Below are 27,497 nucleotides of genomic sequence, written 5' to 3'. Positions count from 1 at the left end.
GACACTATGATAGGTGTTAAAAACCACGTTCGAAATATGCACTAAATCTATCACGTTTTTGTGCATGAAAACACGGCCAATGAGTTCGCGTTCAATATTCACAGAATACATCACTTCTGGTAGAAACTGTGTGTGATAACTAATGGGGCCAACCACCCCTTGAATTTTAAAGTTGTTTTCTATCTTTCAGGAACCACGTGTTTTTGGGAAACAAAATACGTAGGTATAAATGCATGCACTTAATAGAGTTTGCTGCAGTTTAAAAATCTTTTTACAAATCTCTCATTGATAGAGTAAGGAGTGGCGAACACAGGGCTGGTCCCTGTGTAGTCCCGAAGAAGTGCTTGGGGTATGCACGAAACATGTCGACTTAGGAGTTGATAGGAACATCTGGACACATTAAGTTTAGGATAGCCTATCTCCCTACCCCGTTTTTAATACTACCACCTAGAGGCCAGAATAAAGTTTATTAGTAACCTACTGGGTAGGTAACTTTTAATTTCATCACATAGTCCACTCCCCACAAATACACATGCACCACACATAGTCCATTTAAGTGCTCCTACGTAACTCCGCAAGTCGCAGCACGCCCCAGCCCGTAGAGGACTGGGATGGCCCCAATGATGAAGCATGTCACCGTGGGGCAACCCCGGTGAGTGAGGGGACACCTAAAAAAGGAACAATTTTTCCTTTGTTACACATTAGACACTACTTCCAACAGCCAACCACATTGAGCAGTGGCTGTCCTTTCCTCTAGCTAGGCTCTCAGGTATCTGGAAACAGAAACCTTTTTTCTGAGGTACATTGGTGTTCCCATGCAACCACCCATGCTTTTTGATGCGAAACCCTATCTACTAACATAAGCTGACAGGGTTTAGGGCCAAAAATTAATGCTGCTGGAAAGTAGGTGTTAAAAGGAGAAACGTTTTCACTACTCCTTGCCTTTCTGACTTGGCATGTGTGCTGCACTGTGCTGCACACATACAAAGTAGGAAAAGGTTTAAAGTGTGTCCAAGCATAGTATTTTGTACTGAAAGGGTACCCTTCCTGTATTAAACCTATTTATGAAGGCCTTGCGTCAGTTTTGCGCTGCCGGTGCGTCACTTTTTGTGACGCACCAGCGGTGTAAAAAATGCGCCTCGTTGCGCCATATTTAAAAAGTGACGCATCTAGGTAGATGCTCATTTTTTAAACCCCTGCGCCACATTATACCTGCGTCAGGTATAATGTATGCATAGGGGGCGTTCCCCCGCAAAAAGCCTCGTAATAGTGACGCAGTGAAATCTATGAGATTTCACTGCGTTACTTTTAGGACGCTGTTGCGTCAAAATCTTCCGCCTGCCTCACAGCAGGCGTAAGACTGACGCAAGCCGGGATGCATTGCTGGAGTTGCGTCACTTTTGTGACACACTCCAGCAATGCGTCACTTTTGCGCTTACAGATACGTCAGAAATACTGACGTATCTGTAACTCCTTGCGACATGATGCGTCATACATTAAATATGACGCATCAGGAATGTCGTAAGGAGTGCGCAGTGAAAAGTGACGCATCGCTGTTTTCACGCAGCGATGCGTCACTTTTCATAAATGAGGCCCCTGCTGGTACCTACCTATGGTAGACTCAGGCACGCGCCCTAGCACTATGCACTGTGTGCGCCTGGGGCAGGGCTGCTCAAATCTGCGCCAGGGAGAAGGGAGAGAGCCATGTCTCTGTAGAGTGTAGATATGCTCTCTCCTGCTCCCTCCCTGTCAGGTAACGCAGCAATTAAGCGTCCCCTGTTGTTTCTTTGACGCTCTTTACACCTGCGATGTAGACTCAGACGTGGACTTCAGCGTACTTTTGAAACTTTAAAATTAAACTTGCCTATTTTCTTAATGGTTTGTTTTAGGCTTTTCAATGTGAAAAATAAACATTGTAAAATGTGATAAAAAGTAACACGAGGACATAAAAATAAAAGCAGTGTTAAATCAAAGGTTGGAACATTAATACTTCTTGTTTTCACTCGTGGTTGGTATACTAGCGCCGACGTCTATGGCCGTGCAGGTTTAGACTGCCATTGGCGCAGTGTTGTACAGGTTGGACACTGTTGAACTGCGATCGTGGCTATAGGTGAATACAAGTTATCCACGCGTCGGGCTAATTATCCACGTTTCTTTCAGTGTGCATCGATTCAGCGGAAGTCAGTGACGTCTGTATAGAAGCTGATGGGCAACGCTGAGGCAGCGATGTTGATTAATTCTGAGAGCTTAGACTTCGAGCCCCGGTGCCCACCCTTCAATCACTTCCTCTGCAAGTCGGAGTCCCCCCCAGGGGCCATCAACGCACCCCGCCCTTTCCGACTCCCACCTCTCTATCTACGGGCTGACAACTGGTCCCTGTGGGTTCACCCACTCTGCGGAGAGGGGTGTGTGCACACATAGGGTTTAAAAGAGACCCAATGCGGAGGAGGTCACAGACCTTTCATTCTACTCGAGCCCGCGTGGACCAAGAGGATACGTGAGGGGCCAGAAGATGAAGGTAAGCCTGGGGCACGAGCACAAGGTAGCTCAGTGGGCTAACCGTTGACCAGAAACACCTGTGTGACCGGCTGGTTAATAATAACACCAGCTAACTCCAGCGCCGAGAAACGGCTAAAAGGAGGCAACATTATCTAGCACTACAGAACAGGTTATTTTGTTTTAAAATGTAAGAGGGGAACTCCAAAAGCCCCACCCCCAGGTATTGAATGAATGAATGAATAATGTATTTTGTGATTACTTAAAATCAAACAATTGTTTTGTGATATGTACTTCAATCTAAAAACTGGAACAGGTCATACAATACATTTCTCATACATCAGTCTCCAAGTTCACCATTTAACCTCTGCAGACTAAGTCACCGCTAACGCACACCATCTCACTTACCTCTGTTGTACATTTTGTATTGGGATTTGCCGATCGAATACTTTTTGTTAAATACATTAGAATATCATTAGACCTGATACTTTTTGAAGTGATATATATGTGTCTGTGTATTGCGACCCATCACATTATTTTAGTTCTATCACGAAAGTTAAGTATAAAAAGCAAATTACAACGGCATAGCTGTCTCAGCTCGATGAAGCGGCGCCAGGTCCCAGGGGTGTGAGGGGTCCACTGTACATTAAATGCTTCATTATTTTTTTACTACCAGACCTGGGGAACTGGGTCAAATTCCAATGCTTGCTGCGCTACCAACAATACCAACAAATGCAGAAACCCAGTAAGGGGGTCATAAAATGTATGTCAGGTTTTGACAGCCTTTTTGATAGGACTTTTCTCTGTTATTGGTGACAGTGTATGGTGTTAAGCGTAGAGCGCCCATGGGAGCGACAGGGTGTTTAATGGTGATGGAGAAGGAAGGAGACTGGGTGAACTTCCGACGAGGAGCGTGGGGGGAGGGGCACTCTCCATGTATGGGAATGCTGTGACGCCAGGTGTGCTGTTCTTGCTCCCCTCTGCAGGTCCTCCCCCGGCTGGCTGCCTGCGCGCTGGCTCTGCTTCTGACGGCTTCCTTCATCTCTCGGTGCCGGAGCGCCCCTCAGGTACGGCCCTTTACCTCACTCTCTCTTAGCCCCTGTCCTTTCGCCCCTAGATGCCGTCCTCCAATAACACTCCCTCTTCTCTTTACACGAAGGGGCACTTCCAGAGACGAAATTGGACTCCGCAGGCGATGCTTTACCTGAAAGGCGCACGTAAGTCCCACCTCCTTTTAAACATGATGAAATTATCGATTGGCTGCCTGGGGCACTCCTCCGCCGCCCTCCCCGCGCCCAGAGAGATCCGAACTGCACGTGCAATCGTTAGTTTTAATTTCACGTCCTGTGAAGTTATCTGTTTTAGGAAGATTAAAAAGAAATACCGAATGTTTCCTTCCACAGATTCTACGCGGGGTTGGAGAATGACGTTCATGGGAGTTTTCCGTTATTTAGTTATTAGGTAGATGAAAGACACTGTTGACTAGAATTTGTACTATTATTTCTATTTCAAATGTATTGTCGCAATTGTTTTACCTTTGTATGGGTGGACTGGAAAAAAATCTTATCTAGTAAGCATAGGTGGGCAAATCCCAATCACCGACGTTTAAAGCAATGCGAGTGGAATATGATATGCTGTCTACAATGCTTTTGTTCAGGCCCATATTCCAGAGATCTCGCTATTCAGCTATGTCTTTTAATTGTCTAAAAAGTAAATATGTTTTCCTGTGATTGCTATTGAATAAATACAAAATATTTACTCCTATGAGAATAATTGTTTTATGAGATCCGTGGGGATTTGAATTCTGTGGTTTGTACTGCTGTGACTAGCTGCCTATTTTGATACATTATTCTATGCTTTGTTTATATTTGATTTCCAGGCAGGGTTTGCTCTGTTCGTATAAGGATATCACTCCCCTGAACCTGCTGGTATATCTGCTCGAAGGGTCCTCCTTGCTTTGCCAACTTCACTTTGCGAACTATATAGCTTTGGTGCTGTGTTGTGTGCCTAAGGTTTTTGGGGTGGTCTTTGCAGAAAGTTCAACGCGGTGAGCTGCTGTACTTTACCGTTTGGATTTTCATTCTATGAAAATGGCAGTTCATAGCTCGATCGAATGCAATTGTTTATTAACATTTATTTATTTAGTTTCTAGCACGGACCTGTTTACATTGGTAATGGAGTACTTTACTTATTATAGCAAGTGCATACATTATTTAATGTAGAAAACATATGGTTTCCCTACCTAGAGCGAAAAGAATGATATAGTCTTTCGGGTGGATTGAAGTTTGCCAATTTCCGGCAGTGAGGGAGACTTAGCCTGTCAAGTGGAGTTTCTAGAGGAATGCTTTTTGTCTTTTTTTGGGAAGTGATTAGATTTGGGTTGTTTTGAGTTTCCAAACAACTTCCTTATTCTAGGTACTGGACCTTTAAAGGACTGAGTCATGATTGTAACCTTTTTGGATTTGGTTATTTCTATTAGATGTTTTTGGTTGCCTCTTGTGATTCTCTTCCATCCAGTTGTTCATAGCGTTTCCTTGAGGTACGTGGGTAGACTATGATGAATTGATTTGTGTGTGGTCCTCATCTTGGAGGTGATTCTAGGATTAAAAGGAAGTCAATGAAGATCTCCCAGATTGTGGCATTGTGGTCTGATTTCTCCACTCATGAGACGATATGTGTAGCCATGTGTAGGATGACTCGGATGGGTGCAAGAGTGAACTTAGGAAATCCAACTTGAATTGATTGTGACAGGTGCTAGTGGGTGCTTGAGGATACCAAAATCAATTGGTTTGTGCATGTTAAATACATCTTGAAGTTAATTCTGGTTTTGAGAGGGAGCCAATAAAGACCTTATAGGAAGGGGGAATGTGGAATGATTTCTTCTCTCCTGAGATGTGTCAAGCAGACATCTAAGATGGCTTTGAGGGGGACTAATTTGGAATTAGATGCATTGTTCAGTATCAATTTTCCTCTTAAAATCGAAAATGAGAATTTTCACAAAAGTGATTGTTGTATCACTTCAACATGGGTTTGTGGAATGTTGAGTAGATGATTGAATTCAGCATTGTTATGCACACAGACAAGTATATTTGGAGGGTTACAGCCGGAACGGGCTCCTTCAGTGTGCCATGAGACCTGGAAGGCAGTGCTGTTAGGGTCACCCCTGAAGCAGTTTAATTCAGTTATGCACAGAAAGTAACCAGAAACACACAATAACTTTGCATTCAGAGAAAATAATAGTTCAGAAAAAAACTTCCCTTTGGGTTATTCAGAAGCATACCATCATTAATGCATATCACATCCATAAACATCCAACCAATATCACCAACAAGTGTCATAGAAACCAAAATCTAATATAGATATGTTTTATTCAATAGATCCTTTGTTAAATATAAAAACATTAAACTACAATTTAAACAATCAATCAATTATTATCACAATAATCAATAATTGACATGTGTGAAATAGTACTCATAGCATTCAAAACATGGGAGAAGCAGTTAATAATTAAAACACACAAAGCACCAAACCCACAATCATTTAAGGTTCAACATGTCATGATATACTGCTATTATTTTATCAATGAGAACCAATTCGATCTGGTGCTTATAAGTTGCGATGCGTTTCGGTGGTATAAGTTGATCCGACCACCTTCTTCAGGCTTAATGATTCAATATCTCCCAACACCTTCATCATGGGACTTCTGTGATATATATATATATAGTATACAAGTAGTTCCCTACCTTAAAACAATATTATCTTTCTCATACCCCATGGGTATTCCTTGATAAAGAGGTGGGATAAATGACTGCACTCACAACGTATTTTACACATAGTTTTTAATCATTAATTGCATTCTCCCATGTTTTGAATGTACTTTTTCCACACATGTGACTTATTGATTATTGTTATTATCATTGATTGATTGTTTAAATTGTATTTTAATGTTTTTAGAAAGGATCCATTGACTAAAACATAAGTATATTAGCTTTTGGTTTCTGTGACACTTGTTGGTGATATTGCCTGCATTAATGATGGTATGCTTCTGAATAACCCAAAGGGACGTTTTTTCTGACTTATTGTCACTTTTGCGTCCTGTCTCTTTGGTGAGGAGGACCCCTCTCTTATTTTTAGAGACATTATTAATGCAAGACCTTGGCTTGACCTAAAATGTTTGCAACCTTATTTATTGGTTAGGAGGGCCCATTGAGCAGAGAATAAAATGAATCTATATCAACCGATTGCGCTCATTACCAGTCAGTGACCACTGGCATAATTCGGTGTAGCAGTATCATATAGGCTCTGTCGGGTAGGACTGATATTAATTCAAAGTACATTAAATGTAATATGCTCTCTCAACACACAAACGAAAAACAACAGTACTCAATTAATTACTTCTGTGCTCAATTGTTTATCTGAATTCCTTCATTTCATTATGAGCAATATGGTTATTTCAAAAGGACCGTGGAATCGAATTATGTACAAAATACTATTAAGTGACAGTTGTACATAGTGAAGGAGTGCCAAAGTAAACAATATATACAGTGTCAACAGGGTTTTATCTACAAATATTTCTTTAGAGAAGGCCAGAGTTTTGTTTAAATCCCGCAGTTTCTTCCCTAGTGTGGAAACCCGGTCATTCTGGACCAAAGGGATGTGTCGACGTTTCGACCCTTCTGTGCCCCTGTTGTTGGTCACGGCGGGTCTTTTTCAAGACGAGGATGTGGAGATTATATGTACACAGTCCTGGCAGGCTTGAGGACTTGAGGCCTGAGGAGAGGTGGCACAAGGGCCTGTAGATCGGTTTCAATAAGGCTGTAGCGAAAACAAAGCCTGGTTCAGTCTAGCTCACTGGGTAATATTCGATCGGTTGATTAGCGTGGTGATGGACGGAGCGAATTCTCGGCCATCAGGAACAACAATGAATGTTCGTTGTTGTTCCTGATGGCTAGTGAGCTAGACGGCACCAGGCTTTGTCTTTTGTTATTTTGGGAAAGCAGTTACTTGCTGCCCTCATGACTGCCTCAAACTTGTATGTCCTGTCTTGTTTCTCATTCTGCGGGGGGCATCTTGCGCTATGCCACTGCCACATGCCTGGGGTGTACCAACAGTTTTTACTATTTGACTTCCAGAGACGAGGGTATAACCCTGGCATGCACGAGCATTAAGTGCTAATGTTGTTCTTTTTGTTGCAGAGGGGCGTCGGTTCATCTCAGACGAGGGCCAGAGGAAAGACCTGTATGACAGATTGGAGCTGGGTAAGCAGAATGACTTTTAAAGTTCGAAAGAAGGCAGGCATGTTCAGAACTGAGTAGAATTGTATCGCACAGTGATGTAAAACCCATCAACTCAATCATTATAGGTCGTAAAGAATTGCCCTTTGTGGTATATATATATATACATATATATATATATATATATATATATATCGAAAACACACAGTTCAAATTCTTTAGAACCGCTCCGCAATCAAGGACACTCAGGGCGTTCTTTGTAGTCCCATAGCCATATTTATTCAAAAGCGTTCTTCACACACATGTCAAGTCAACAAACGCGTTTCAGCGTTGCCGCCTTCGTCAGTGTTGACTGACTGAGACTTTTTTTGTTTAAATAAAGCTTCACCATGACATCATGTCACATGATTAAAAACAACCACATAAAAGAAGGCATATCAATTTCATTCATTGTTATGTCGCGGCCATCTTGCAATGTCTATGTACATCAACATTCATGTATTCTGAAAGTATAAATCACAATGTTTTTCGCACATATGCAATTGTTATTGATACAGAGTATTATATCATACTTGTAAATCAGTATTTCTACCCTCAATCAAGCCCTGAATGGGCTAATAATTTAATCAGATCCATATCATAGATCAACATTATAGATGTACTTATGATCGGCCTATATATGTGCCTGGTTCGTCACGTGTATTTGAATGATACTGCCCTGGATGGGCTGTTTCGTTTTCCATACATTACGTGACATCTCTGGACCGGAGATTTGGTTTTGCTGCAGGACAGTTTCAAACCAAGTTTCAATTTTTGGGAGAAGGAGGGAAGGGAGGGAAGGAAGGGTAGGGGGAAAAATGTCTTTCTTTCATAAAACATACGGTGACTGATAGTTCCCTACTGCCATGTTAAATTATTGGGAAAGCATCTCATTCATCCAATGTGCACCCACATCTCTTCTTCGTTATTTAGTCCTACAGGATTCTTTGTTTGGAGCATTATGATATATTTGGACTCTAGGGTTCTCAATTTCTTGACCCAATCACCTCCTCTTTCTGTTTTTACCAACTGGTCCAACACAAAAAAGCTCAACAGATTGCTATTGCTTTTGTGCATTTTTTCATAATGACGAGCCACCGGATAACTCTGATCTTTTGTATTTATGGCTCTCATGTGTTCAAGAATTCTGAGTTTAGTTTGCTTGGTGGTGCTGCCCACGTTTTTTTGCTGCACGGGCACAGCAGGCAGTATACAGTAAATTCCGAATTGCAGTTTAGCAGTTTCGAAATTGTCATCTTATGTGATTTCCCTGGTACCTCATATTCCTTCACTCTCTGTGAGTTTTTACATGCCTTGCATTTTATGCAAGGATAAAATCCCACAGCAGGCGTCTTTTTTCTCCTCTTTGATTCGTGATGGCTATTTACTAGGTGATCTCTCAGAGAATTGCTTTTCCGATAGGTAATCAATGGATACTCGGATAGCAAGCTTCCTATATATATATATATATTCCCTCAAATGACATCACTGATGACATCATCCAGTGAATGTGGTTTGGTTCAATATTTAAATAAGTATTATATATATAGCAGTCTGCATTGAAGACTGAGTAGATGTATAAGTGTCTGGATGGAGGATTTAGTAGCACTGTGATTGACTGTCTAAGTGACTAATTTAAAGTATCTCACTAAATATATGGGATAGTGATTAAACTGTGTGAATATCTGTTTCACTGTATCCCTTGTTGTGTAAACTACTACATAACATGGTTACTAGATATGTGAAAGTCTACATTAGTTATTAATTAGTTAAGTGACTATTTGTATGGGAGAGTGAATATGTGTGTGGGTGGGTGAGAGGTGTTTGACTGTCCAAAGATCTGTAAATAGTTGATTTAGTAGGTATATGAGGTTAAAACTGCATGTGGAAACAATTGTTTGGGTGAGTGAAACTCTTTATGGGTGTGCTGATGAGTACATTTATTTCTCAACGATATATGTCCAACAAAGTAGAAATATTAAAGGCAGTGTATGTGACAGTTGTTGTTTATAATAAATAAGTATACTTAAGACTCAGTGATTGTATGAGTGACTGTATCGAAAACTGTATACTTGTAAAAGCGATTTTCTAACACACTATGTATGAGTTACTATCTATATGAATAAATAAAGTGGTGTTTGTATAAGTGTGTAGCTTAGTAAATGTAAGTATGATCAATTGTTTGTATAAGTGAGTAGGTTGACTGCATAATTGAATAGAATGTGTGCTGGTGTGTAATGTTGATGTAGGTGTATAAGTATATTTAATAATGTTCTATTGATCTTTGTTAGCATGTATGAGTGAATCTATAGGTAAGTGTTTAGATGTGTGTAGATGTTGGAATCACTGAGTGGGTTTGTAGAAACTTGTATTGGTGTGTCAATGGTTTCAAATATGGTACTCCATATTTTATAATGAGTGTTGAAAAGTTATACTAGTGTATGATGAGGTGTATCAGATTGTCATGTGGATGATGTCATCAGTGACGCCATCAGTGATGTCATTTGAGATGTCATCAGTGATGTCACTGACCATGTCATGAATGATGTATTATGTGACATCATCAGCAGTGGATTGCGTGCACGCGAGTTATAGTTAGTAGAACTAACTATAACGGAGGAATTTCCATGGTTTTGTACTAGTGAAATGTCCAGCTAACTATAACACCCCTGAAACCTATGTTTTTTTCAGTGAATTATGAAGGTTTTTTAAATGCTAATTCTGAACTATAACATGTCTGAAACCTATGGTTTTTTCAGTGAATTTCAAAGGTTTTGTAAATGAAAATGTTTAAATGAATTAATTGTTATATTTATTTGTTTGATACTGATTTACAACATTTTTTAAAACTATTTATTTTTAGATATTTTATTTTTTAAATTACATTATAATTACATTATACATTACATTACAAAATATACTTTCTCAGAATGAATTACTTTAGTTTAAATACTTTGCAAATAGACAATAGTGTTTTAAGTACAGTAGTTACAGTTGTTGCAATGGGCAATTTCAAACACAATGCAACATTGAGCTCAATGTGAATTTCTAGTTAAATGTAATTAGTTACTTTATGGATTACTTTTCTAACCACAGGACTGGAACCTAGATTCAGCCCTGGGACATCTCCTGTAAACAGTTGAGTAAAAGCGTGTTGGTTACAGTAGTGATTTTTAAGGAATATTATTGTATTTTAAAGTTGACACCATTTTTTTCACATAGAATCACCAATGTTATCCTATGGGAGGAAATTCACTTAGCAGGTAAGTAATGTTATCGTTACTTTTTCTTACTCAGTGGTGGATCCTGGATCCAGCACTGGTGCATCTCCTGTAAACAGTTGAAAGAATGCGTTTAAGTCATACAGGCGATTTTTTAGGAATATTTGTAGTTTGTGAAAATAGACACTTAACAGGTGAGTAAATCGGAATTCGTTGTTCGGATGATTTAAGTGAATATTTTCAAGTTCCAAAATTCCACACTTAGAAGAATTTCCAAGTGAAACCAGTCAATGTTAGCCTATGGAAGGAAATTCAAGTTACTGGTAAGTATGGTTAGAATTACTTTTCAGGATCAGTACTGGGTTCAAGGATGCAGCACTGAGGTCTCTCCTGATAACAGGTGAGTAAACCGGAATTCGTAGTACATCCAGTAAGTGCCACAGAGCTGCGTAGCAGAGAGATGTAAAAATGGGCACTGCCTGCACCACCTCTCTGCAACGCAGCACAGTGGCGCTTCCTGGAAGCACCTGGTGGGCTACTTGGCCCCCATGGTCCCTCAGGTTTTAAGTGGAATTTTTTTCCCAACTTAAAACGCGACACAGGGCGTGTTTGCACACATCACGTCAGGCCCGTCCCCTCCCTTCACCACTGTGTAAACGCGCCCTGTGGCCATTCTAAGTTGAGAGATTAAGTCCCTTTCAATCCTAAGGGTCCCTAAGGTCAAACTAGCCCACTAGGTATCTCCAATGAGCGCCACAGAGCTGCGTTGCAGAGAGGTGTAAAAAGGGGGTTGGCCTCTGAACACCTGTCCGCAACGCAGCTCTCTGGCGCATACTGGAGATACCTGCTGGGCTATTTGGCCCTCAGGGACCCTCAGTATTGAAAGATAATTAATTCCCAAACTTAAAATGCACCATAGGGAGCGTTTGCACGTGGCCTGAGGTGACATGTCTGCAAACACGCCCTGTGGCGCGTTTTAAGTTAGAAAATAAATTCCTCCTCAATCCTGTGGGTCCCTGGAGGCCAACTAGCCCATCAGGTACCTCCATTATGCGCCAGGGGGCTCTATTGCAGAGAGGTGTTCAGAGGCCATGCCCCTTTTTACAACACTCTGCAACGCAGCTCCGTGACGCTTACTGGAGGTACCTGGTGGGCTAGTTGGCCCCCAGGGACCCTCAGGATTAACAAAGAATACATTCCGCAACTTAAACTGCGCCACAGGTGTGTTTGCACACATCTGAACTCAGGCCCGCCCCCTCTCTTCACCACTGTGCAAACACGCCCCGTGGCGCGTTTTAAGTTGGGGGATTAACTTCCCTTGAATACTGAGGGTCCCTGGGGTGCAACTAGCCCACCAGCTACCTCCCGTAAGCGCCACGGAGCTGGGTTGCAGAGAGGTGTAAAAAGGGGCGTGGCCTCAACACCTCTCTGCAACGCAGCCCCCTGGCGCATACTGGAGGCTTCTGGAGGGCTAGTTGGCCCCCAGGGACCCCCAGTATTCAAGGGGAATTTATTTCCCCTCTGCAAACGCGCCAGGGGGCGTGTTTGCAGAGTGCTACAAGAAGGGGGCGTGGCCTCTGGTGCAATGCCGGTTTTTCCTTTTTTTTGGTTTAAGAAGGAGGGCTGTGTGGCCTCCCTTCTTTTCCTAATATTTTGGCCCTGGGAACCCCATCCCCCAGGGCCTGCCCCAAAATTGTTTTTTATTATTAAAAGTTCAGGAAGGGGGCCGCGTGGCCCCCTCCAGAGGCCATAATCAGCCCCGGGGACCCCATCCCACGGGGCATGGCCCTTTAAAAAATATTTTTTAACATATATGAGCCCCCCCCCTTTAGGCCATTTATGGCCCTTGGGACCCCATCCCCCAGGGCCGGCCTTTTTTAAATTTATTTTTTAATAATTTACATTTTGGGGAGGGGGGCATGTGGCCCACCTCCCAGGCCACTAATACCCCGGGGAAATCAAAGAGCACACAGAGAGGCAGAAATAAAGATACAATATACAATGCTTAAATACACCCAAAGAGACACATGTCCTTATTTTTATTATCGTTATATCCTGTTGATAAAAAGATGTACAGAACGACAGCCAATGTTCTTAATAAATGAAGACCAAGGAAACAGCCTACGTGTTTCACCCGTAGGCTTCTTCAGAGCTAATCTTCAAGGTAAGACTGGTATCCTCTTGAGTAACTAATCAAGAGCGTATCCGCTAATAATGGAGACGATAAGAATGAAGCGTGAGATCACAGGGAAGAAGCTTCCAATTTGTTATGCCACGATGATACTTCCACGAAAAAGGATAATACCCTGCTAAATTCCCATTAATATTTCGCTATTTTGCAAGCATATCAGCATTTCAGGCATATTGTTCGATTGGTACTATGATTAGGGCTCCCAGTTTTCCGTTTTTACGGATTTTTACATATAAATACAGACGGAAATCTATATTTCCATTGTCTGTATTTATATGTAGAAACGGCAAAATACTAGCAAGTTTTGCAATGCTGCCGTCGGGTATTTTGACACTGACATTACAAAGAAACGCAAAGAAATAATTCTGCTGTCCCGTGTACAAAAGGCAGCTCTCACGAGGAGGTCCTGTAACACTGCCCACAGTCTGGAGAAGGGGTGAGAAAAATAACAAAGCCTCGTTAACAAGTGAATGGTCTTTTTAAAGACCTGAAGTACTCGGGTGCGACTTGTCAGCTTTACCTCGCGCAGCAAGAAACTCCATCTGACTTGAACCTGTGAGGTAGTCAGTCTACGTTCCGTCCTCCATGAATTCTTAACATGCACCCTCATAAACTTTACTGAGAGGCGTACTTTTTTTTTTTTGCTCGTCAGCTCATTATTACAGATGCTGTTCAAATTCGACAAAGGTTGCATTGATGCAATTTTGCATTCACATTTGCCCCTACGTTTTGACTTTCTTTATTTCACGGACCAATTTTGCGCCTGTCGGGCTTTGCAAATATGAAATTTAAAGTTACATATTTGCACTCTGAGCCTTCCACCATCTTGCACTTTAACCATATAACCTCCTCGGTGGTGGTAGCAGGTTAAAGTACCATATGCATACACAGCACTGAGCACTCTAACGTGACTTAATAGGTGCCATGTCAGTCCGTGCACACACACTGACTGCATTTAGTCAAAATAATTCCGTTTCCATTGACTCTGAAGTGATGCACTTGGCTCAACAAGGAAAGAAATTACGTGGGTATTCCAACTTATTAGACAGTTGGCATTAGATATGATTTCTGCGTGACTGCTGCCAGGCGCGAAATACCCATTGCCCCCCCCGTGTGAGACAGCCCGGGCAGAGACAGCTTTGGGGGCTGGTGACAATCTAATGGCAGTGGCACCCGAGTACTTAGCAGGTCTTTAAAAGACCATCTACTTGTAAATGAGGCTTTTGATGTGTTTTCACTCCATTTTACAGCCACTCTGTCTATAGTTTGAAGAATTAGGCCCCCCCCAAAAAAAATATTTTTCAGCTATGCCCGCCCCCCAACCCCAACCCCCCCCCCCCTGGAATTTGGCTCTAGTTGCCCGCCTAACTGCATGCTGCAGCGTGGATACCACTCGGAATGTATGCTCCCGCCATGGTTTGCCTCATTTAATGCTCTTCTGCTTGTTAATTAATTCACGCTGGGCGGTGAGATAGTCGAGTGTTTCTGGTGCAGGCCGGCCTCTGTGTATATTCACAAAGTGTTAAATTACTTGCTTGCTGTGGTCACGTAGCCTTCTATTTGAGATGACTAGAGGTACACCTCTAGAAGTGTCACAGTGTGGCTAAGTGTTGCTTACTATGTAGTCCATTTCTAAGTTACCTTCCTGTTTTGGTGCGTAAGGAATTTGTGTCGCAGTGAGATTAAGGCAATTGTTTATGATCACACAGTTGTCGAGTGGTGAAGCCAGGAGGTAGAAATTCAATCATCCCCACTGATATTTTGTTTATTATTCTGCTGGAAATATAATCAGTTTATGCTTGACCCCTTGTTACCTCAGTAAGCATTGCGTAAAATAATTTCAATTAAAGGCAGCTGCTACATTGCTGCATCCTCCAAGCCTCAAGAATTCGGCGATCAAAATAATATCCTTTTTACAATTTTTATAATTCCTTTAAAGTGTCTGTGCTCTGCGGTCGTGAGTTGCAAGCTTATGACATAACTGTATTTTTGTCTTCTCATGGTTTAATCTTTAAGACTACTGTGTATTTAACTACACGTTTCCACTTTTTGAACGTGCATTTCTTTATAATTAACTGCACATTTCATTACTGTTCCAGTGTGTTCTTGTTTTTCTTTGTGGCACTTTTTAAATCTGTTTTATTCCCTCTCTCCAATTCGTCATTTTCTTTTTAAAGTGGTTTGTCTTTTCAGCAGAGCTTTTATCAAAACATGCAGTGGCTTCCAAGACTTCAGACTATATTTTATATATTGTTTTTATCAGATGCGTATGTACAAAACAGTTTTCCTTTTGTACACTTCCTTGTGTTTGTTGGTGGGGAGATAGTTCTCCAGAAGGAACACAGAACCTGCTAAACTAACGCCGCGTGCATTTTGCACATTGACATTAAAGCTCACCCTGCTCCGTTTTTCAGTCCTGAGGCTTGCTTAATACAGACAACTCTGTAAGAGGTGCACTTACACACAGTAAGCAGGCAAGCTTGTGCCCGTTGACCAGCATGAAGTGGGAGTGCCCCGCAATGTGTGAGGTATGCACTGCCACCTCCTACACAATAAAACAAACTCTTAACTGTAGACGTTGTAGAACCCAGATTAATGTGCTGCATGGCCAAACACTTAAAAGGTCTCAAAGGCGAGACCTATTGGCTATGCCAATGCTTGTGGTTAGAAGCCCCTGGGGTACCAAACACCAAAGGCTCTATAGTTATGCATCCACTTTGCGCTCCTCTCTCCACCCTACACTTCCTGCCCTTTTTTTTTAACCAATTTTTTATTTGTTTCTCTGGTACAATATAGCCTATACTAGCTGTAGCGTCGTCTTTTGCTTGTGGCAAAAATAAATGTGGATAAATACAGAAAAAATGCCCCAAAAATAAATATGGATAAATACAGACGGAAATGGCAAAAAAATAAATACCATAAAACCGGGAGCCCTAACTATGATATGTACCACTCCCGCAAGTCCAGTATTGTTTAGAACATCCCCGTGCATTTATTAAGAACATTGGCTGTCATTCTGTACATCTTTTTATCAACAGGATATAACGATAACAAAAATAATGACTCTTTTCATATCAAAAGAAGGACATGTGTCTCTTTGGGTGTATTTAAGCATTGTATAATGTATCTTTATTGCTGCCTCTCTGTGTGCTCTTTGATTTGTTCATAATTGTCTAGTCCTGTGGCAGTGGACTAGTGAGGTGGGCAGCGTTTGTGGTCACATCCACTAAAGAACCTCTTGTGTATAGTCAGGTGGTGCAACAGAGAAATTCCTTACTGCCATGTCAGTGTGTTTTTGTAATAGCCACGGGGACCCCATCATGGGGGGATCCTCAATCCCCCCATGGTCCCGTTGGCTCTCGTCTCCTGCGGGAGCTGGCATTGCTTTTCCACATGGGGAGCAGCTAACATGCAGTCCCTGGGGCAGTGTGGGGGGAGATTGCCCCCCCAGACTTTTTTTTAATCATGATGCCCCCGGGCTTTTGACCCCCCCGGGGGCTAATAACTAATATAGCGCGGGAGCCCAGGCTTAATTTTTTTTCTTCCATCGGCAAGATCCGCGCACCCTGCGCGGATTTTGCCGATTAAAAAACGAAAGAAGCAAATTTTTTGGGGCCTTAAGGGTCCTTATGGGACCCCCTGAACAGGCCTAGGAGGTCAGGGACTTTTTACCCCGCCCCCTTTTTGCGTTTTGTGCGTTTTTTCAATAGATTTCTTGTGCCTCGGTTCTACCGAGGCACAAGATGGCTGCCAACACTTCCTGATTTGGAGTGTTGACAGCCAATTAGAATACAGCTCGTGCACGGCAGGGTGCTCTTAGGGTGCGCGGATCCTGCATGGCCATAGTTATATATGTACTTTTAAATGTCATTTTCTCAGGAACTACTGAACGGATTTACACCATTTAGGCAAAAGGCACGAGTCTGAACTAAGGACTACCTCTTTGCCAAATTTGGTGTAATTCCGTTGAGCAGTCCAAGCCGTAGCCTTGTTGAAAGGTTCCTATGGAAAATTGCATGGGGAAAACACGTTTTGGAACCCCCTTTTTTCTCGGCCCCCACTTGAGAAATCACCCGAGACTTTCAGGATAGGAGCGGACCGGAGTTGGCCATTAGTTTTGAAAATTTCGCGAAGATTCGTCAACTGGCGCCAAAGTTATTCTAAATAGAATGTTGCTGGTTTCCTATGGAAAATAGGTCCTAACTATAACTACCTAATGGTGACCGCCAGAAGGCAATAAATATTATATTATATTATATTATATTATATTATATTATATTATATTATATTATATTATATTATATATATTTATATATATTACCTACTGGCGGTCGCCAGTAGGTAGTTATAGTTAGGACCTAGTTTCCATAGAAAATCCGCAACATTCAATTGGGAATAACTTTGGCGCCGGTTGATGAATCTCCGCGAATTTCTCAAAGAAGATGGCCCGCTCCTTCCCTGAAAGTCTCGGGAAGATTCGTCAAGCGGGGGCCGAGAAAAAAGGGGGGTCCCAAAACGTGTTTTCCCCATGTTAATTTCAATAGGACGATTAGACACGGCTACAGCCCGAACCGTTGAACGGAATTACACCAAATTTGGGAAAATGGTAGGGTCTGGTACGCAGATCATGCTTTTGTTTAGTTGGTGTAAATCCCTCCAGTAGTTGCTGAGAAAATTAAAGTTGAAAGCAATTATATATCTATAAGCACGCACCGTGCGCGCACCCTGCTGTGTACGAGCTTCATGCTGATTGGCTGCCACTGTCTGTCAACACTCCAAAACAGAAATTGATGGCAGCCATCGTGTGCCTCAGTAAACTGAGGCACAAGAAAGAAGAAAAACAAACGTGTAGAACTCAAAAAGGGGGCAGGGTAGAAGCACCCTGACCCCCTAAGCCTGCTCAGGGGGCCCCACAGGGACCCCCAAGGCCCCCAAATTTTTTTTTTCGAAAAATCGCGGGGTGTAACCTATTGGGAATAACATTGGCGCCGGTTGATGAATCTCCGCGAATTTCTCAAAGAAGATGGCCCGCTCCGCTCCGCTCCTTCCCTGAAAGTCTCGGGGGGATTCTTCAAGCGGGGGCCGTGAAAAAAGGGGGTCCCAAAACGTGTTTTTCCCATGTTAATTTCCATAGGAAACTTTAGTCACGGCTACAGCCCGAACGGCTTAATGGAATTACACCAAACTTGGCAAAATGGTAGGGACTGGTATGGAGATGCGCCTTTGCTATGTTTGGTGAAAATCCCTCCAGTAGTTTTTGCAAAAATTGAATGTGAAATGTAGCCCAATGCAATTTTCCATAGGACCTTTAGACACGGCTACAGCCCGAACGGCTGAATGGAATTACACCAAACTTGGCAAAATGGTAGGGACTGGTATGCAGTAGTGCCTTTTTTATATTTGGTGAAAATCGCTCCAGTAGTTGTTGAGAAAATTGAATTTTCCCAAATTATATATCTATGGGTGGGACACCATCCGCGCACGGTTCATGCACGGTCCTTGCACGGTCCTTGCACTGTGCGCGGATCCTAGCATGCGCAAGCGGAATTCTGATTGGCTTTTGGATGTCTGTCAACATTCCAGTCAGTCGAGATGAGGAAGTGCTGTCCGCCATCTTGTTTTTGTGGCAGAAGGTAGCTGTAAACAGAAGGCTAGTACTTGAAAAGGGGATAGGGTAGAGATTCCTGACCCCCCTAGGTTTTGTCATGGGGTCTCTAAAGGACCCCGAAGATCGAAAAAAAAAAAATGTTTTAAAAATCGCGGGGTCCGCGCACCGTGCACGGACGGTGATCTAAAAAGACAAAAAAATACATTTAAATAACAAGTTTGAGTGTTTAGATGTTGGTTAAGTGTAATATTAAGTGGTGACTTTTTCACCTTTGGGTTTAGATAGGTGTTTTGTGGAGAGTTAGTATGGTAATAGATAGAGAGCAGTGGGTGTAGGTTGAAGATTATGTGAGTTTGAAAGTGTTGGGGCAGGGTAGAAACAACCTGACCTCCTAGGGCTGCTCAGGTGGTCCCACAAGGATATTAACATATTTAAACGTTATCCGCTAATAGAATTAGCATTTAAAAAACCTTGCAAATTCACTGAAAAAACCATAGGTTTCAGGCCTTATGTAGTTAGGAATTAACATATAAAAAACCTTTGAAATTCCCTGAAAAAACCATAGGTTTCAGGCCTTATATAGTTAGGAATTAGCATTTGAAAAACCTTTGAAATTCACTGAAAAAACCATAGGTTTCAGGCCTTATATAGTTAGGAATTAGCATTAAAAAAACCTTGCAAATTCACTGAAAAAACCATAGGTTTCAGGCCTTATATAGTTAGGAATTAGCTTTTAAAAAACCTTTGAAATTCACTCAAAAAACTATAAGTTTTAGGGGTGTTATAGTTAGCTGGACATTTCACTCATAGAAAACCATTGAAATTGCTCCTATATAGTTAGTTGTACTAACTATATTTCGCGCACCCGCAATGCACTGCTGATGATGTCACATATTAGATCATTCATGACATGGTCAGTGACATCACTGATGACATCTCAAATGACATCACTGATGACATCATCCACGTGACAATCACATACACCTTTTCATACACTAGTAAAATCTTTCATCACCCTTTGTAAAATACAGAGTATCATATTTGAATCCATTGTCACAGCAATACAAGTATCTAAAAACCCACTCAGTGATTCATAGATGTATACACACATCTAATCACTTACCTGTAGATTCAGTCATACATGCTGTCAATGAACAATAGAACACTATCAAAAATACTTATACACCTATATCGACATTAAACAACAGTACACATCCTGTTCACATATGAAGTCATCCTACTCACTTATGCAAACAATGGATCATACTTACATATTTACTTAACTATACACTTATACAAACACCACTTCATCTATTCATTTAGATAGTAAGTCATACTTAGTGAATTATAAAATCATTATTACAAGTATATAGTTATCCATACAGTCACTCACACAATCATTGAGTCTTATGTATACTTATTTATATACAACAACTGACGCATACACTGCCTTTTATTTTACTAGTTTGTTGGACATGTACCATTGAGAAAGATATTTGCTCATCACAACCCCCATAAAGAAATTCACTCACCCAAACTGTTAGAACATGTAATTTTAACTTCATATATCTACTGAATCAACTATTCACACATCTTTGGACAGTCACACTCCTCCCACCGAACCACACACACTTTCACTCTCCCATACAAATACTCAGTTATCTAATCATTAACTAATATAGACTTTCACATAGCTAGTAACCAACTGTGGAACCAGTTTACACAACAACTGACAAAGTGATACAGATATTCATACAGTTTAGTCCCTATCCACTATATTTAGTGAGACACTATAAATTGGTCAAGTAAACAGTCAATTACACTGCTACTAAATCCTCCATCCAAATATTTATTTATATATATCCACTCATTCTTCAATGCAAATTGCTATATATAATGCATATTTAAATAACGAAGCAAACCACATTCACTGGATGATGTCATCAGTGATGTCATCAGTGATGTCATTTGAGATGTCATCAGTGATGTCACTGACCATGTCATGAATGGTCTAATATGTGACATCATCAGCAGTGCATTGCGGGTGCGCGAAATATAGTTAGTACAACTAGCTATATAGGAGCAATTTCAATGGTTTTGTATGAGTGAAATGTCCAGCTAACTATAACACCCCTAAAATGTATAGTTTTTTGAGTGAATGTCAAAGGTTTTTTAAAAGCTAATTCCTAACTATATAAGGCCTGAAACCTATGTTTTTTTCAGTGAATATATGTGATATATATTACCTACTGGCGGTCGCCAGTAGGTATATATAGTTAGGATTTTTTCTCTATGGGATTTTTGAAAATTCTATGTCTAATAACTTTGGCGTTTGTGGACGGAATTGGCTGAAATTTTCAGGAAAATGGCACATTTTGTTTCTGAGCAGCCCCTGAAAATTTGGGGGGTGTTCGTCAAGGGGGGGCCGAGAAAAGAGGGGGGTCCCAAAACGCGTTTTTCCCATGTTAATTTCCATAGGGCGGTTGGCCTCACTTTTAGCTCGAACGGCTGAATGGATTTGCATGAAACTTGGCAAAATTGTAGGGACTGTTAGCCCGATGTGCCTTTGCTAGGTCTCAATATATGTGCTCCAGTGGATTTTGATATATTAACGTTCAAAAAAATATATATATCTGTGACAGCGCTCCGGGGAGCGCTCCGGTTCGCGTACTTTTCGCGGAACGGAACTTTGTGAAGCGAAGCTGATTGGCTCTCCGGTGTCTGTCAACATTCTAAACAGTCCGGAGCGGCCGCCATCTTGTCTCTCGGTAGGATCGAGTGACAAGAGGAGGCCAAAACAAAGGGGGAAATGACCATAAGGGGGCATAGTAGATCCTCCGGTACGCTTTTGTGCAATGGGCGGTGGTAATCTAACCACCAGGAAACTCACGACTGAGGAAGAGCAAGTTCTAAGCCTCGGACTAACTTTCTGTCCAAACAGTGGGTTGGAATATACTCAAACCAAAATAGACTTGTTCCGCTTCACTCGCAAGCTGAAATTATACAAACATTTTAAATTGCGACCACATCTACAGAACAAGGAAAACCAAGGATCAAGGATTACAGCAACGGATGCACTAAGTGGTAAAGACCTACGTTCAGTAGAAATACTAAGCGACTTAGAACTGGAACAAACACAGGACCTTGCACACCTAGACACTGCCCAAAGAGCAGAAATGCAAGGCATTGAACAAGAAAGAGACACTAGTGGATTCAAACCAGTGTCCACTTTTGTTCCCCAGTCCCCTTGGGATGCTGTAGATGTGTTCTCTGAAGCCATGAACGAGGATCTATTGAAGTACCGCAAAACCAACCACCATAACTCACACCAGAACATTACGGATCCACAAAGACTAGCCCTAAAAACACTAATGACAGACACGAAAATTATTGTGAAGCCCTCAGATAAGGGCGGGAATGTGGTTTTAATGACTCGTGAATATTACACACAGGAAGCATTAAGGCAGCTCTCAGATGAGAACTTCTATAATAAATGTACTAATGAGACCTACCAGCAAAGCATCACAGATTATGATAAACTCATTGTCAAGTGGTATGACCAACATATGCTGAGTAGAGACGAACCTCTGTTCCTACGTACAAATTGCCCTATGACTCCTACTTTTTACCACCTCCCAAAATTGCACAAAAATCGTGACTGTCCACCTGGTCGCCCAATTATTTCTTCTATTGGGAGTCTCACAGAGAATATGTCTCGTTTTGTGGACCACACTCTATTCCCTTTGGTGTCCACTTTGGACTCCTATGTGCGAGACACAAAGGATTTTCTGACGAAGTTGCAGAACCTGGTGTGGGAACAGGAATATCTTCTGATGGTATTAGACATTACCAGTCTCTATACAATTATCGAACACCATCATGGACTAGAGGCTGTGAAATGGGCATTGGAACAACGCCAGCTACGATTTTCGAGACATAATATAATGATTCTCGAATTCGTAGAATTTTGCCTGAAACACAACATTTTTCTGTTTGAGGAACAACTATATATTCAGAAGTCTGGAACGGGGATGGGTACCTGCTTTGCCCCCAGCTACGCGAACTTGTTCGTGGGCTGGTGGGAGGAGCAGGTACCCAGGAGCTGCATGGTAGGAGGGAAAGAGGGAAAGGTCATCTGCTGGCATCGGTATATCGATGACCTTTTCCTTGTGTGGAAAGGTAACTCTGAAACAGCCTACGAATATATCAATGTCCTAAACAACAACAAAATCAACCTACATTTTTCGGGAACAGTAAGTCCGGTGGCAGCGGACTATCTGGATCTCAAAATATATGTAGAAGATGGACACCTCCACACAAACCTTTTCAGGAAACAGACTGCTTGCAACTCAACATTGCATGCCAGTAGCAGCCACCCTCCACAACTAATCAACAGTATCCCCTACGGGGAACTGTTGAGACTTCGCAGAAATTGTTCCAAACCATCTGATTTCGAAGCGGCTGCTTCGGAATGCATATCCCGATTTAGGGTTGGGGGTATGGCGAGAAATTACTAAATAACACCCTCAATAGAGTCAGAAGAATAGAGAGACAGTCCCTCTTGACCAACAATCCAGAACAGGTCAATCGTAGAGGCATACCAGGTGATAATAAGGGCAAGTTCAGAGTCATAACCCCCTATTCATCAGGAGCGGAAAGTTTTAGAGCTATGTTAAGGAAGAACTGGCATATTCTCTTAACTGACAATGTGCTCAAAGAAGATCTACCAACCCAGTCACTCCTAACCTTCAGCAAAGCGAGATCATTAGGCGACATATTAGTGACTAGTCATCTTGAGAAAGTGCCCCAGAGAAGCAATACCTTAAGGGAGCAAAGAGGCTTTTACCCCTGCGGCCGCTGCAAAGCGTGCGCAGGAAGTAAACGTGTCCTTTCTTACGTCATAACCGACACTGGCAGGAAAATGTACATAAACAAATTCATTACCTGCAGCACACAATATGCCGTCTATTGTCTACAGTGCCCCTGTGGCTTACGCTATATTGGGAGCACGATTAAGGAGATCAAGCTCAGAATACTTGAGCACATGCGAGCCATCGACAAAGTAGACCAGGCTTATCCGGTGGCTCGTCACATTGCGGAGGCCCACAATCGAGACCGGAACAAGCTCCAGTATTTTGGCCTCGACATCGTACCCCCAAATATACGTGGTGGTGATCGCCTACGCAGATTAAGGAGACTTGAGTCCCGATATATCATTGACCTCTGCACGAAACATCCCAAAGGTCTTAACAGTGGGGAGGAGATGGCTTTCCATTTGGGGAAATAAGTTCATTAGATCAGAGAACAACACCAGGTACACATGATTCCATGATGATAGCTCATTTCAATTAACTGTAATTAGAACTCTTTGAGTATCATCCTGTATGGAATAACTGTACATCAGTGTATATAACAGCTCTAGAAATTCTGCTTGACTTATGTCATATACATATAATTGTGTGAGAGACTCTTTTATGTTAAACGACCCATGGCATTTGACTCGCTTTATAACTCTTTATTATGAACTTACGAGAAATTTGGAATGCTTCTGTGCTCTAGATTGAATGAATGTTTAATTTGATTTGGAGTAACATATGGGTACACTACAAGAGACTCTCGTATACCTTTTTTCCACTGTACATAACATTGATTTTCACTACACTGGTTTCACTATGGATTTACTTTAATTGTTCTAAATGAAATGTGAATTGTAGATTGTGAATAATCTTACATGATTTTTGCTGCTGTACGCGATGCATCCCACTATAGAAATCCCACACTCCTTTTATAAGTTACCCCTATCACATGGTTGTTGATTTGGAAGTTTCTTATTTTATTTTGGTTATAGGCGTTTTGACTATGTATCTCATCTGGGGACATTAGCCGATCCACGGCTGTATGTTTTTGTCCAATTTATGACCTTGATTAATGATACGCCATGCATGGAATAAGGCGCCTGCCCATCTGAGGGCTTAACCACTCTAGCCATTTTTTAGCATGATGTTAATCAGCTTTACATTTAATCGATCCTTGTATAATGTCATTCAGTGTTATATACAAAACACACATTACAAGATGGCCGCCCCTATTCCACGCACGGTGTGAGTCCCCTTGTTTATGTCCATACCTTATCGAATGTGGGAGTGAACACTAAATGTTTAAAACAATGTCTGGAGTAAACACAGTGCATCACACACTGACGAAGGCAGACCGCCGAAACGCGTCTGTGTGCACCCCTCCGCTAAATAAAATCTAGCGCGTTGAAACCTTCATCCTCAAGTGCTGTCTTGTTCTTTCTGGGAAGCTGAAGGGATTTGGAGCGTTATATATATATATATATATATATATATATATATATATATATATATATATATATATATATATATATATATTACCTACTGGCGGTCGCCAGTAGGTATATATAGTTAGGATTTTTTCTCTATGGGATTTTTGAAAATTCTATGTCTAATACCTTTGGCGTTTGTGGACGGAATTGGCTGAAATTTTCAGGAAAATGGCACATTTTGTTTCTGAGCAGCCCCTGAAAATTTGGGGGGTGTTCGTCAAGGGGGGGCCGAGAAAAAAGGGGGGTCCCAAAACGCGTTTTCCCCATGTTAATTTCCATAGGGCGGTTGGCCTCACTTTTAGCTCGAACGGCTGAATGGATTTGCATGAAACTTGGCAAAATTGTAGGGACTGTTAGCCCGATGTGCCTTTGCTAGGTCTCAATATATGTGCTCCAGTGGATTTTGATAAATTAACGTTCAAAAAAATATATATATCTGTGACAGCGCTCCGGGGAGCGCTCCGGTTCGTGTACTTTTCGCGGAACGGAACTTTGCGAAGCGAAGCTGATTGGCTCTCCGGTGTCTGTCAACATTCTAAACAGTCCGGAGCGGCCGCCATCTTGTCTCTCGGTAGGATCGAGTGACAAGAGGAGGCCAAAACGAAGGGGGAAATGACTATAAGGGGGCATAGTAGATCCTCCCTGACCCCCTAGGTTTGATGTGGAGGCTTTAAAAGGGCCCGCGGGGCAAAAAAAACAAACAAAAAACCCCCCAAAAAAAGTGGGGAGCGCCCGGTACGCTTTTGTGCAATGGGCGGTGGTAATCTAAATGATGAGGAGGGGGGGCAGCGTTCAAAGCACATCAGCGTGCATAAACACGAAAATGTTTTTATCTACCACGTACTTGACTTATCACTCTGAGATGCATTCCCTTGTGTTTCGGCAATGGTAGTCTGCTCATTACATAGATCGCCCGAGGGCGGTAGTACAGACCGCGCGTAGGAAAGGGTCAAAAGCCAGGGGTATAGGAGTATGTAACAAGCGAGCCATTTAATTGAAAAAACTAAACGTGACAAACGGTTGCAGGATCAGTGAAGGTTGATTTTATAATTGAAAGTATAACAGGATCAGTTACAATAAAATCGAACATACGCACACCATGGGCGAGTATCATGGGTAACATTATTTCGAAGCTTTATTAATACAATAATCAATAATGAAAAATCGACATCAATAGGGTTGTCTGTATTCCCAGTCAGTACCCTTCCCCGCCCGCCATGTGCATAAAGACCGCATACATCCCCCATAACGTCAAGGCTAAGTAACTAGAACGTCATAAGGAGTTGCAAGTCGCTCCCATACTGGCGCCATTTTGGTCGTGGCCAGGCAGGTTCAGAGTATAGTTCAATGTCTCCAATAAGTAGCGGCAGGACCAGAATCCCTTTCGGCAGTTCTGGCTTCGTCATTACAAGCACTAGAAAACAAGACATTCTGGGCAATACCACCCTTGACGCAGCTCTTTATTCCTCAAGATGGTGTCTTTCAAAAGCCAGGGGTATAGGAGTATGTAACAAGCGAGCCATTTAATTGAAAAAACTAAACGTGACAAACGGTTGCAGGATCAGTGAATGTTGTTTTTTTAATTGAAAGTATAACAGGATCAGTTACAATAAAATCGTCCATACGCACACCATGGGCGAGTATCATGGGTAACATTACTTCGAAGCTTTATTAATACAATAATTAATAATGAAAAATCGACATCAATAGGGTTGTTCGTATTCCCAGTCAGTACCCTTCCCCGCCCGCCATGTGCACAAAGACCGCATACATCCCCCATAACGTCAAGGCTAAGTAACTAGAACGTCATAAGGAGTTGCAAGTCGCTCCCATACTGGTGCCATTTTGGTCGAGGCCAGGCAGGTCCAGAGTATAGTTCAATGTCTCCAATAAGTAGCGGCAGGACCAGAATCCCTTTTGGCAGTTCTGGCTTCATCATTACGAGCACTAGAAAACAAGACATTCTGGGCAATACCACCCTTGACGCAGCCTTTTATGCTACAAGATGGTGTCTTCCATTCAGAAAATATTGTTGGCAGCATTTTGAAAGTAAAGATAAACGGCCGTTCTCCTAGTGAATCTCACATTGTTACATTTATGAAGAATGTTGAAGAGTAGTATGTTGAAAATCTGAAGCCATCGTTCTACAAACTCTCAACCAGCCTTGGATGGAAAAATCCTGAAGAATGTACAAACTGAAAACCAGTTTTTGTTTGCATAGCATCAGCAGCAACACTTGAGTCAGCTTTGTGTGAAGCCGCCATCTTGACCCAATCAATACCGTCCCCTTGCACACATTCAGGGACCAGGCCGCAGGATGTGTCTTCAGGTCAAACGTATTGTGGGACAAGGTGCAGAATGG

General features: G+C 41.9%; 1 protein-coding gene across 1 annotated transcript in view; it reads left to right on the top strand.

Annotated features, from left to right (window-relative positions):
- Nucleotides 1–2,347: 2,347 nt before the first annotated feature.
- SPX (spexin hormone) overlaps nucleotides 2,348–27,497 on the top strand; it is a 134,536-nt gene continuing 109,386 nt past the window's right edge. Inside the window, exons 1-4 of the mRNA XM_086938822.1 lie at nucleotides 2,348–2,518; nucleotides 3,483–3,563; nucleotides 3,656–3,713; nucleotides 7,692–7,754. Of these exons, the coding sequence (XP_086794948.1) occupies nucleotides 2,513–2,518; nucleotides 3,483–3,563; nucleotides 3,656–3,713; nucleotides 7,692–7,754 (208 nt within the window). The 5' untranslated portion in view covers nucleotides 2,348–2,512. The remainder of the gene's footprint in view (nucleotides 2,519–3,482; nucleotides 3,564–3,655; nucleotides 3,714–7,691; nucleotides 7,755–27,497) is intronic.

Source organism: Lissotriton vulgaris, chromosome 1_1, assembly GCF_964263255.1.
Source record: "Lissotriton vulgaris chromosome 1_1, aLisVul1.2, whole genome shotgun sequence".
In the NCBI taxonomy this organism is placed as follows: Eukaryota; Metazoa; Chordata; class Amphibia; order Caudata; family Salamandridae; genus Lissotriton; species Lissotriton vulgaris.
The sequence above is the reverse complement of the archived record's forward strand: the minus strand, read 5'-3'. Positions and strand labels throughout refer to the sequence as shown.